The sequence below is a fragment of the Salvelinus namaycush genome, chromosome 31, assembly GCF_016432855.1.
Source record: "Salvelinus namaycush isolate Seneca chromosome 31, SaNama_1.0, whole genome shotgun sequence".
NCBI classification, from domain to species: domain Eukaryota; kingdom Metazoa; phylum Chordata; class Actinopteri; order Salmoniformes; family Salmonidae; genus Salvelinus; species Salvelinus namaycush.
The window spans coordinates 41,132,769-41,145,263 of record NC_052337.1 but is presented as its reverse complement, the minus strand read 5'-3'; the positions used below and the strand labels follow the sequence as shown (position 1 = coordinate 41,145,263).

Genomic DNA, 12,495 nt, shown 5'->3' with positions numbered 1-12,495 from the left:
AGTTGAAATCGCTCTGTGGACGTATTACACTTCAGAATTGCATTGGGGCGTAGTACACGGGAGGATGGTGGCACCTTAATTGGGGAGAATGGCTCATAATAATAGCCAGAACTGAGTTAATGGAATGGTATCAAACAAATGGAAACCATGTGTTTGATACCATTCAACTTATTCCACTCCAGCCATTACCACGAGACCGTTCTCCCCAATTAAGGTGCCACCATCCTCCTGTGGACTACACCCCAATGCTATTCTAGTGTAATCCATCCACAGTGTGATTTCAACATATTTCAACTTTTTTTTGTGTCGAATTAACAAAGTATTGTCTTTTGTTGAATTTAAATAACAACATATAGAAAACTCCAACTGGAGTAGTATCTAACAATTCACAACAATACACACAAATCTAAAAGTAAAAGAATGGAATTAAGAAATATATAAATATTAGGATGAGCAACGTCAGAGTGGCATTGACTAAAATACAGTAGAATAGAATACAGTATATACATATGAGATGAGTAAAGCTGTATGTAAACATTATTAAAGTGACCAGTGATTCCATGTCTATGTATATAGGGCAGCAGCCTCTAAGGTGCAGGGTTAAGTAACCGATTGGTAGACGGCTAGTGTTGGTTATTTAACAGTCTGATGGCCTTGCGATAGAAGCTGTTTTTCAGTCTCTCGGTCCCAGCTTTGATGCACCTGTACTGACCTCGCCTTCTGGATGATTATAGGGGGGGAACAGGCCGTGGCTCGGGTGGTTGATGTCCTTGATGATCTTTTTGGCCTTCCTGTGACATTGGGTGCTGTAGGTGTCCTGGAAGGCAGGCAGTGTGCCCCCGGTGATGCGTTGGGCAGACCGCACCGCCCTCTGGAGAGCCCTGCGGTTGAGGGCGGTGCAGTTGCCGTACCAGGCGGTGATACAGCCCGACAGGGTGCTCTCAATTGTGCATCTGTAAAAGTTTGTGAGGGTCTTAGGGGCCAAGCCGAATTTACTCAGCCTCCTGAGGTTGAAGAGGCGCTGTTGCGACTTCACCACACTGTCTATGTGGGTGGACCATTTCAGATTGTCAGTGACGTGTATGCCGAGGAACTTGAAGCTTTCCACCTTCTCCACTGTGGTCCCGTCGATTTGGATAGGGGTGTGCTCCCTCTGCTGTTTCCTGAAGTCCACGATCAGCTCCTTCGTTTTGTTGACATTGAGGGAGGTTATTTTCCTGGCAAGACTGCCAGGGCCCTTACCTCCTCCCTGTAGGCTGTCTCATCATTGTTGGTAATCAGGCCTACTACTGCAAACTTGATGCTGGAGTTGGAGCTATGCGTGGCCCATTTCATGGGTACAACATCCATAGGTTCGGCTGCACAGTGCAATACACACAATAGATTGACTGGAAAGGTGAATTCCCACAGTCAAAGTCCTGCAATAAGAGGTAAGACACTAATATGTGTGTGTACTCTACACAGTTGTGTTCTGTGAGTGTCACTGAGTGAGTAAGCTGATACCTAATTTCATTGGTGCAACATCCATAGGTTATGCTGCCCTCCATGCAATTCTAAAGTGTAATACATCCACAGTGTGATTTCAGATATTTTTTTGTTGTGTCAAATTATTGTCTTTTGTTTAATTTATATAACAACATTCCGACCTTGTTTATGATTATCTAGTCCAAATAGAGCATGATTCCACAATTTGGGGAACCAGGTAGCGTAGTGGTTAAAGCGTTGGACTAGTAACCGAAAGGTTGCAAGATTGAATCCCCGAGGAGCTGACAAGGTAAAAATCTGTCGTTCTGCCCCTGAACAGGGCAGTTAACCCCCTGTTCCTAGGCCATCATTGAAAATAAGAATTGGTTCTTATCTGACTTGCCTAGTAAAATAAATAAAACATTTCAATCCGTTTGGGTGACTTTTATTTTGAAGGTGATCCGCAAAATCCACTATTGTGGCTAAACATTGAGTCCCCACATCCGGTTTTCAGCGGGAAATTAAGCTAGGTTGAAGATAACTGCAAAGACAGTATAGTATATGATAGCTGTATCAAAGTTACCAGGGTCAACACTAGTCACCACAGCCACACATTCATAAACCCCGCATTTCTTCCATTTATCTTCTTAAAATCTGATGTTAAACCTTAACCGCAACCCTATCCTTAACCACACTGCTAATATTATACCTAACCTTAATTTAAGACCAAAAAGCAAATAGTTTTATTTTAACGATATTTTGACTTTGTGGCTGTGGTAAATAGTGGAAGCTCAACAGGCAGGACACTTTGACAATTTCGCTTTAACTTTAAAAAAACGTGATCAAAGGGCATGCAGTTTTTGATGGGAGTTACCTTTAGGGAAAGATTATGGATATACCGACAAGATACACATCTCTCCACCCTAACAAATCGTTGTCAACAACGCGGCACGACTGGCTGTCTAGCTCCCGCCTGTCTTTTCTTTGGATTGGTGTATACATCTCATTACTGTAATTCAGTTTTGAATATTCGATAAGGTGACGTCAACCCCCGGTATTCAATAGGGATGCCACGTAACTAGGCTCAACATGATTATGCAGACGACTACTGTATACAGTGTTTTTTTGCAGTTACCTGGATGTCACTTGTCCTACTTATATCAGTATACTCAACTTAAGCATTACGAAACGTCTATTCGATCAAATAAACCATTCGTTTTTTTGTTGACCAAATTCGACACTGACCATATAAAAACTCCTTGCTTGATGGGAGAAACGAAAAATGCCACCTGCTGGAGGGACACAGATTTTCCTCGGATTTGGAAATCCTCTTCCTCTGCTTGAAATCGCTGCAGTACTTCTTACCAACAGCAATCACCTGTATTGTGGGAGGCACTATTTGTCAACTAATCGTTAGAGTGTTTTTGGTTGACACACGCGAACGCGAATGAATAGAAACAGGAACCAAGTTTGCCGCGATTCTAAAGCTACAAGGGTTACACATGAAAGTGATGAGACTTCTCCCACCAATTAATTGTACACGTTTTCAGTTTGTTAGTGTGTTATATTGGGTATAAAAAAGTTTGACACTGATGGTTATGATCGGATGAAGGTTATTGTAACACACATACAACTATCACGAAATGTTTATGTATTGGTGTTATGAATAAATGCCTATAGTCATATCTCCTTTGCTTGTATATCAAACCATAGCTGCAATACGAACACTTGTGTTCATAATCATTCACTGGAACAAAGAGATCTGTTAAATCTGACAATTAATTTTGGTTGTACAGTCGTCTCAAATAAAACTGACTGTTTCTGACTGTTTTCAAGACTGTTTCAAGGACAGCTTTTTTCCATCTATGTAACATTGCAAAAATCAGAAACTTTGTCCAAAAATTAATTAAATGCATAAAAATGTATCCATGCTTTTGTCACTTCTAGGTTAGACTACTGCAATGCTCTGCTTTCCGGCTACCCGGATAAAGCACTAAATAAACTTCAGTTAGTGCTAAACACCGCTGCTAGAATCTTGACTAGAACCAAAAAATGTGATCATATTACTCCAGTGCTAGCCTCTACACTGGCTTCCTGTTAAGGCAAGGGCTGATTTCAAGGTTTTACTGCTAACCTACTAAGCAGTACATGGGCTTGCTTCTACCTATCTTTCCGATTTGGTCCTGCCGTACATACCTACACGTACGCTACAGTCACAAGACGCAGGCCTCCTAACTGTCCCTTGAATTTCTAAGCAAACAGCTGGAGGCGGGGCTTTCTCCTATAGAGCTCAATTTTTATGGAATGGTCTGCCTGCCCATGTGAGATGCAGACTCGGTCTCAACCTTTACATTTTTATTGAAGACTCATCTCTTCAGTAGGTCCTATGATTGAGTGTAGTCTGGCCCAGGAGTGTGAACGGAAAGGCACTGGAGCAACGAACCGCCCTTGCTGTCTCTGCCTGGCTGGTTCCCCTCTCTCCACTTGGATTCTCTGCCTCTAACCCTATTACAGGGGCTGAGTCACTGCCTTACTGGTGCTCTTCCATGCCGTCCCTAGGAGGGGTGCGTAACTTGAGTGGGTTGAGTCACCGACGTGATCTTCCTGTCTGGGTTGGCGCCACCCCTTGGGTTGTGCCGTGGCAGAGATCTTTGTGGGCTATACTCGGCCTTGTCTCAGGATGGTAAGTTGGTGGTTGAAGGTATCCCTTTAGTGGTGTGGGGGCTGTGCTTTGGCAAAGTGGGTGGTGTTATATCCTGCCTGTTTGGCCCTGTCCGGGGGTATCGTCGGATGGGGCCAGTGTCTCCCGACCCCTCCTGTCTCAGCCTTCAGTATTTATGCTGCAGTAGTTTGTGTCGGGGGGCTAGGGTCAGTCTGTTATATCTGGAGTATTTCTCCTGTCTTATCCTGTGTCCTGTGTGAATTTAAGTATGCTCTCTTTAATTCTCTCGGAGGACCTGAGCCCTAGGACCATGCCTCAGGACTACCTGGCCTGATGACTCCTTGCTATCCCCAGTCCACCTGGCCGTGCTGCTGCTCCAGTTTCAACTGTTCTGCCTGCGGCTATGGAACCCTGACCTGTTCACCGGACGGCTATGAAAATCCAACTGACATTTACTCCTGAGGTGCTGACCTGTTGCACCCTCGACAACCACTGTCATTATTATTTGAACATCTTGGCCATGTTCTGTTATAATCTCCACCCGGCACAGCCAGAAGAGGACTGGCCACCCCTCATAGCCTGGTTCCTCCCTAGGTTCTGGCCTTTCTAGGGAGTTTTTCCTAGCCACCGTGCTTCTACACCTGCATTGCTTGCTGTTTGGGGCTTTAGGCTGGGTTTCTGTACAGCACTTTGAGATATCAGCTGATGTAAGGGCTTTATAAATTCATTTGATTTGACTAGAAGCAGAGCTTAAATTCCATTCACTACCAAAATATCTTCAAGATGGATACTAAATTATCAAAGCTTGATACACACAACCCTTCCACTGTTCAGTAACACTGGACACTAGTTTTGCACCAAAAATGTTAACGTTTATTATTTTGATTTACAATTTGTAAATTTACTTTTTTCCTTTGAATATCCAACCACTACTTTATTGCATGAGAAAATAAAACACGAACAGTCATTCACACAGTGTAATTGTATGTGCTTTAGCATTACAGTGGAAGTAAAATGAGCTTTAAAAAAATGATATACCAACACCAAAAACCTACAGTAATAATTGATTTTGTTCAAAGTGTTCATTCAGTCCTTCTGAGATAGTCTCTTAGTTAAAAAGCATCCAACTCACCTGATAACAATTAAACAGCAGAGCAATGAATCTTATCTACTCTCTTATATCATCTATTTTCCAATGTAAATATTTTCTCATTCGAAAAGTTGTCAAGGGTAACTTGCAGTTAATTCCTTTACGTTCAGAGCACACAAAAATAGTGTAAAATGTTACACTACAGCTACCAACACATGTGACCACATACATGTTAATCTTTACTTCAGGAACCAAACCATCAGGTCATGCAAGGAAGGGAAGTTTATAATACATTTGCAGTAGTAAAAATGAGAATTAATGTTCTTTGACTGAAACTTAGGTTTAATAAAAAATAAATGGAGTAGCATTAAAGTCCATCTTTAAGGGATTTAACAACCCAAATAGGCAACTTTAAGTGATTATCTTTGTCAAGTCAGACAAGATTCAGGATCTTTACAGGGGTTTAAATTAAATACATACATAATTAAAATCTGTACAGTACAAATTCACATACATTATCCTTCAGAGGTCTCCCTCTCTCTCGTTCTCTGATAACCAAGTGTCCCAGCCACATTTCTACCAGCAAAGAAACACGAGCCCAGCAATTAGGCTAGGCATCAACTACAATAACCCTCTAGTATCTCACTATTATTTACATGTTAGTTTTTTACACCAAAAGTTGATGAATCCATGATCTTTGCTTAGTGTTTGAATAATTCTTTACAACAGAGGTCACTAGGTATGCTCAAGACATTTCCCCTAGATCTTGGTTGTGTGTCTGTGTAGTCTAGCCTCAAGGGACTTAAACTGAGGTTACAATGTAGGACCCACTTTCTCCAGCACTTTCTCCTTTAGATTCTCTCTTTTTTGCACTGTTGGTGACGCCGACAGGCGTGGGTATCTGTGAGGGTCGTGGTGGTGTGGCACTGTCAGCACTGCTCTTCCTGGGGCTAGGAGTGTAATTGAAAGGGCTAACCCTGGCAGCCACAGCACCACTAGGTGAGCTGTGTTTGCTAGAGTTGGAGGAGCTAAAAGGGGTGCGTTCAGCAACAGGCAGTTCATGGGCCTCTGGGATGATGCTCTGAGCAGGCTTGAGGTCTGGCCCTTTCTTATCAAGACTCTCACTGCTCCTAAACAAGTTTAAATTAGTCTCTGGACCTAGCCTACGAGCATTTACACTTTCATTTTTGGACTGTTTGGGATGGGTTTCACTTGACAAGAGATCAACAGAGGGCATTTTGACTAGAACACTGTCGATTACTGGAGGTGTGTTTGCTGTTGGAGATTTTACAGACCTCGGACTGTTAATGGGACAGTCCTCAATCCTCACCCACACATCCTCAGTCTTGGACACTGCAGGGCTCATTTGGTGCCCCATGGCCATGGTGTTAGAGTCTATGGAGGAAGAATCGTGGCCTTCTGACTGAGAGATTTCACTGTCCTTCATCTTCCTCCATGTTCCTTTTAAAGGGTTTCCATCTTTACCGTGTGGGGACCTTTGGGCTGGACTCAGTGGCTGTCGTTCATCCTCACTTTTGCCCTTTTCACTTGACTCAGAGGAGGCAGAGAGGATGGAAGAGGAGCTGCCAGTTCTCTTCCAGGTGCCAACCCTTGGAAGAGAGGAGGAGTGTTTGCTTTTCTCCCTCTTCCATGTCCCTGTCCTGTTAAGATTAGGGAGTCTGGAGGGGCTTTCTGAATGGGATCTGGAGATGTCGTGTTTCCCTCCCCTCTGAGGTTGCCCATCCTCATTTTCTGAAGAGTTTTGACTCTGAGGGGACTTTTTCCAGTTGCTTCCCTGACTTCCTTGATAGGGCAGAGTCAACGACATATCTGGCAAAGACGGGCTTGACACAGGCGTTTGAGACTGGCTGGTAGAGGAGGGGGACAGAGACTCGAACGAGGCAGACTCTTCCAATTTCCTCTTCAGTGTTGGACTAGGGGCCTCTTTGATGAACGTTGACTGGCGAACTAGGGCAGGTTTCTCCGACCGGTCTGACTCACTTCCACTTGACTTTGTGGATGTCATCCTGGACAATTCTTGCTTCTTAGATGTGCCAGTAACTCCACACTGATTCAGGCTCTTTGAGGCAGATTCACTCCTAGGGATTCCGCTAGTGCTTCTAGTCAAGCCAGTCTGCTTGGGTGGCGTTTGCTGACCCATCTGTCTTCCAGGGGAGGTGTAGGACATCCTGCCAGAACCAGAAGACTTGGTTGACGATGTGCTTGGAGAAGCAGTGCGAGGCAGTTGGGATAATTTGTTTGAGGAGCCCAGACCATTTCTTCCAGGTGACACAGAGGAGCGACCAGGTGACTGCATGGGTCTGGTGGTCAAGGACTGCTGAGCTGGCCTGGATGGTGTGGAGTCTCTGGATCCAGATCGTGATGAAGCTTTACTTGATCCCGATTGAGATCCAGGCTGATCCCTGGCGGGGCTAGGGTCAGATTTAGCAGGTGGTTTAATGCTTCTGTTTGAATTACTGGAGCTCTGCCCTTGGGTAGGGGGAATTTTTGAGACTGAGGCTGGACCGCGGGCTGGAGGCTTCTTTTGGACTGGGCTAGTGCTTGGAGAACTGCTTCTAACACCAGGGACATGGATCATTGTCCTACCACGAGAGATTGGAACAGTAGGGGCCGTCTGCCTCTGCTGTAATGAGGCTGGGGTCTCAGTGATTGCACGTGGTTTTCCTGTTATGAGACTTTTGTAGACTTTCTTGCCCCCTTTAAGAGCTTTTGCTGCCTCCTCTTCCTTTTCTTTCTTTTTTGCTTCTAAAGTGCTCTTTTCACCAGGTTTTAATATCCGTGGGCGTCCTTTGTCAGATGCAGATTTATTATCCTCTGAATTTAAGGGTAAATGAAAGGGAGACCCAAGGGATATTCCAGATTTGAGGGAGAGGATTGAGTCAGAGTCAGATGAGCCTTGTCTAGAGAGGCTAGCAGCTGCCTGGTGCAAACTGCTGACGATGGAATTGGCACCCTCTTGGATGGCCTTCCAATCAAAGGACTCAGAGTCTGGCGATAAGGCTTGTTCAGAAACTGGACTATATGTATCAGTGAGATCTAATATGAGTTCTGGCTCCTCAGCTAAAATGCCATCCATACTTCTCTCCTCAATGGCATCTCCTTGGTCATTCCCCTCTTTATTTCTCGCTGTCTGTTTTTTCTTTTTTGGCATGGCTGAACTGATGCACTCTTGTAGAAGGTCATCTTCTGAGTCAATGCTTAGTGAGCTGAGTGAACTGTTTCTTGAAAAACACACAGGGGTATCTTCAACATGAAAGGCTTTTGGTGCGTAACCAGAAGCTTGGGGTCTTGTAGGAGCTTCCACCTGAGTTACATCCTCCTCTTCTTCTTCTTCTTCTTTTTCTTTTGGCTGGAGGTCTTTGTTGTTGTTCTCTTGGTCAATGTCACTTAAAGAGCTGAGAGATGAGTTTCTAGAGAAACACATCGGTGTGTCTTCAATGGAAAACTTCTGCTTCTCATCTGGCACTGGCCCCATGTTTTCTTTGGATGCTTGTGGAAATACTGCCTGCTTCTGTTGCTGAGGTTTTGTTGGAGCAGTCTGTGGTAGATTTGCCCTGTTTGCCCTTAAGGATGGCTTTCCACAGTTTTTTGTTGAAGCTTTTCTCTGGTCTTTGTCTTCTCTGAGTTCTGCCTTTTCCTTGGCGAGGTTAGGTTCCTCATCCTCAAAGTCCAATGAACTCAGTGAATCATTGCGTGAGAAGCAATAGGGTGTACCCTCTATTGGTGTGTAATGCTGTGGCGAGTCAAAAGCAAACCCTGGACGTGGCCTCTCCGCATTTTGTGGCTTATCTGTGAAATCTCTGGATGCCATTTTTGTCTGTTGCATTTTGGTTTCTTTGTTTTTATCAGGGTATGAAGAAAAGTTGAACGGAGGCTGGGGTTTCTTAATCATCCTAGCTCTGTACTCACTACTCTGTGGCATTGGTTTAACAGGGGAAGTGGGCTTCTTTTCAACCTCCTGCTGGACTAGGCTAACAGGAGAAGCTGACGGGTGCAGTGGTTGATCGTACATTTTCTGTACTCTAAAGGATTTGTGGATTTTACCTTTTGGCATGGCTGAACTGATGCACTCTGCTAAAATATCATCCCCTTCATTTTCTGTCCCGGCAGCTTGTGTGGAGGAGGAAGTAACACCTGCATCTTTTTCCTCTGTACATTTACCTTCTGGAATAGTGTCCCTTCTTTGACTGGATGATATTTCTGCACGAGGAGGAGCACGGCTTTCAGCATTGGCCAGCTCATTAGGGGGTGAATCAATGGTTAGGTCGCTGAGAGATGTGGCTGTTGAGAAATTGATAGGGGTTCCCTCTACACAGTAAATCCTAGGCATGTCCTCTCCATGGGCAAAGTTCACGGTCTTCTGTTGTCCTCTGGTTTGTGAAGGGTGTAATTTGTAAACAGGAAGTTGGCTTGGTTTACGGGCAGTAGGTGGTGGTATTCTAGAAGTAGTGTTGGAAGGGGATTGCTTTTTGAGTTTTCTTGATGACTTTGTTGGCATGGCTGAGTTTATGCAAGCCTCCAGTATTTCTATATCGTCATCATCTGAATCATCCAAAATGTCTTTTTCTGTCTCACGCTTCCCTTGGCTTGGGGGTTCTGTAGTGTCATCATTCTCATGCTCAGCCTCAATTCCCTGGTCGTCTTCATGAACAGGAGGCATGATCTTGAGCTCATCTTTCTGAATGTAAGGTTCATCTAAGCTTAAAGCACTGAGGCTGGATGCGCAAGAGAATCCTTCTGGGGTACTCTCTGTCGCAAAGTGTAGGAGGGCGTCATTATCCGGAAGCACCTGGACTTTCTGGACAGCAGCGTGTACAGCAGCATGTCTTGGAGCCATATCCGCCCTCGGAGGCGGCGGAGGCGGCACCTTTTTGTGTTTCATTGGGGGTGGATGTTGATTTTCTGGGGGTGGTGGTGGTGTTTTGCTACGACTCGGAGGCATGGTCTGACCAGGGCTGTCGGGCAGATCGCTTGGACTAATGATTCCACTGGGCATACCGCTACACAATTCACTCTGTATAGAGCTAGCGATGGAATGGCTCTCAAAGCTGTCGAGAGAGCTTACAGATGTGCATCTGCTGAACATGAGGGGTGTCTCCTGCACATACTGTTCTGGGGGGCTTTTGGGGGTCTGGGTGCCACTTTTGGATGGGGATTTGGCTCCAGATGAAAACTCAACAGCTTTGTGATGTCTGGATCCATCTCCATGAACTTGACTATTCCTTGGAGGCTTCATTCGGACATACTGCACAGACAACTGGCTCTCGGTTCTGCGTTGTTCTTGTGTGTGACCACCAGTCGACTCTTTCTCAGAGATGGGAAGAGTTGGGTAGTTACTGGTAGCATTTACATTCCTCTTGCAGCCCTCCATTTCGTCCTCCTCTGAGGACAAGGATGACAGAGAGCTACCCCTTGAGAAACAGATGGGTGTGTCCTCAACACAGTACGTCTGTAGTGTCTCTTGATTGACGGTAGGGGGTTTGCATATTGTGTTCTTCTGGCCTGGCCGAGTTGGCCCTGATCTCATTTGAGCCGAGGAGGGATGTAGCTGCATTTGTCTTCCTGCATTCTTTATGGATGACACGGATGATGTGGAACCATCTTGGCTCAGATTGTCTTTCACTGAGCTCTGAGTGGAGGATGACTTTGAATGACTAAACATGGATTTTTGGGAGGAGGAGTCTGAGTATTTCAGACTGTAATCAATGGGTTGTTCTGCGTGATGTTCCTCGTTGTACTTCATGCTGTAATTGGTCGGCTGCTCATCTTGTTCTTCCTCTGAGTATCGCTCACTATAATTGGTTGGTTTGTCATCACTGTAATCATCCACAGACTGGCACATAGTCTGGTTGTTCATCTTTTTGTTAATTCCTTGAGTGGGGCCAGCATTGCTTTGATCTTGTTGATTGGCGTTCCTTGATCTGAATCCCTGTGGCATTTCTGTTTGCACGAACCTGGGCTTGTACTTGAGTTTTTCCTCGCCCTCACTGTTGCCCTCCGTGTACATGGGGTAGCCTGGGCTTTGAGATCGCACAGACCTCTGATCTGTCCGTTTCATCTCCTCCTCCATGTGCTTAGGCCTCGCCCACCTTTCATTTTGGCTTGGACTTTGCCGACCAGAGTTCAGCTGCTCGTCAGAATACTTCAGGCTGTAATTGATGGGTGTGTCAACTTCTCCATCATCATCTTCCATGTGGTTTGCATTGTGGATCTTGTGAGCGAGGTCTGCAGGATATTTTCTATAGACACAACACTTCCCCTCATCATCCTCAGAGTAAGAGTCCACAGATGGCTTCATCTGGCCTCTTTTTCCATAGCCGTCAGTGCTGTTGACACTGTTGAGACTGTCGTTTGACGCCCTGTATTCTAACTTGGGCATTGGACAAGGTCTGCCCGAGTGATCGGGCTTAGTGTAGGGGTATACATTTGAATGACCATGTGCTGCAGTGGTACGGTGAGGGTCTTGATTAGGGCTCTCTGGTGACCGGTCATCCAGACCAGTCAGCAAGTGAATGCTTTTCACCTCCTCCATCACCAAGGCGATCTGAGCAGCTGTTGTGGCAGGCATCTGCATTCTCTTAGAGTCATGATCTGGGTGGAAACCCCCGGGTGCACCCCTCGGTCTGTCTCTGTCCTGGCTTCGATCCCTCTCAGCCCTAACACTGTCTATGTTTCCCCTTGGGTTCTCTCTGGGTGACGGGCTTGACAGAACTGGTGTGTTCACGTAAGGGGGGCGCACAGGCACACTGTTGGGGCTAAACCCGTCCGATCTAGAAACACCATCGTAATCACTGTAGACATTCTGCTTGTGCCTGCTTGGTTTACCCCTGTGGGACGCCTTGGGGCTTAAATTGTCAATGTTGTCAAATGTCTCAGAGAGGTGCTGAGAGTCCAGTTCCTCGATCAAGGCTTTCTGTTTCCTGACGTGAAGAGAGGGCAGGCTGGATCCAGGCGACATGATGTTGGCGTCCTTGTATTTGGCGGGCCTGTTGGCCATTAGGTTCCTCAGTGCTGCAGCGCTGCCCATGGCGATCATCTTGTGCTTGGAGTGGATTAGGTTCTTCAGCATGCTCACAGCACCCATGTCCCACAAGGCCTCCTGGTCCTTTGCGTTGCGGGCAGAGAGGTTCCACAGAGTGCCGCACGCGTTGCTCACAATAGTCAGGCTGTGAGACTTCAGGTGCTGCAGGAGTGTCTGAAGACAGTTGTTCTCTCTCAGGATTTGCCTACAGACAGAAACATATGGTCCTGTAAGCTT

At 45.7% G+C, this 12,495-nt stretch overlaps 1 protein-coding gene across 1 annotated transcript in view; it reads right to left on the bottom strand.

Annotated features, from left to right (window-relative positions):
• Nucleotides 1-4,982: 4,982 nt before the first annotated feature.
• Nucleotides 4,983-12,495, bottom strand: part of LOC120025697 (adenomatous polyposis coli protein-like) — a 56,055-nt gene continuing 48,542 nt past the window's right edge. The window contains exon 16 of the mRNA XM_038970269.1: nt 4,983-12,463. Coding sequence (XP_038826197.1) covers nt 6,019-12,463 — 6,445 coding nt within the window. The 3' untranslated portion in view covers nt 4,983-6,018. The remainder of the gene's footprint in view (nt 12,464-12,495) is intronic.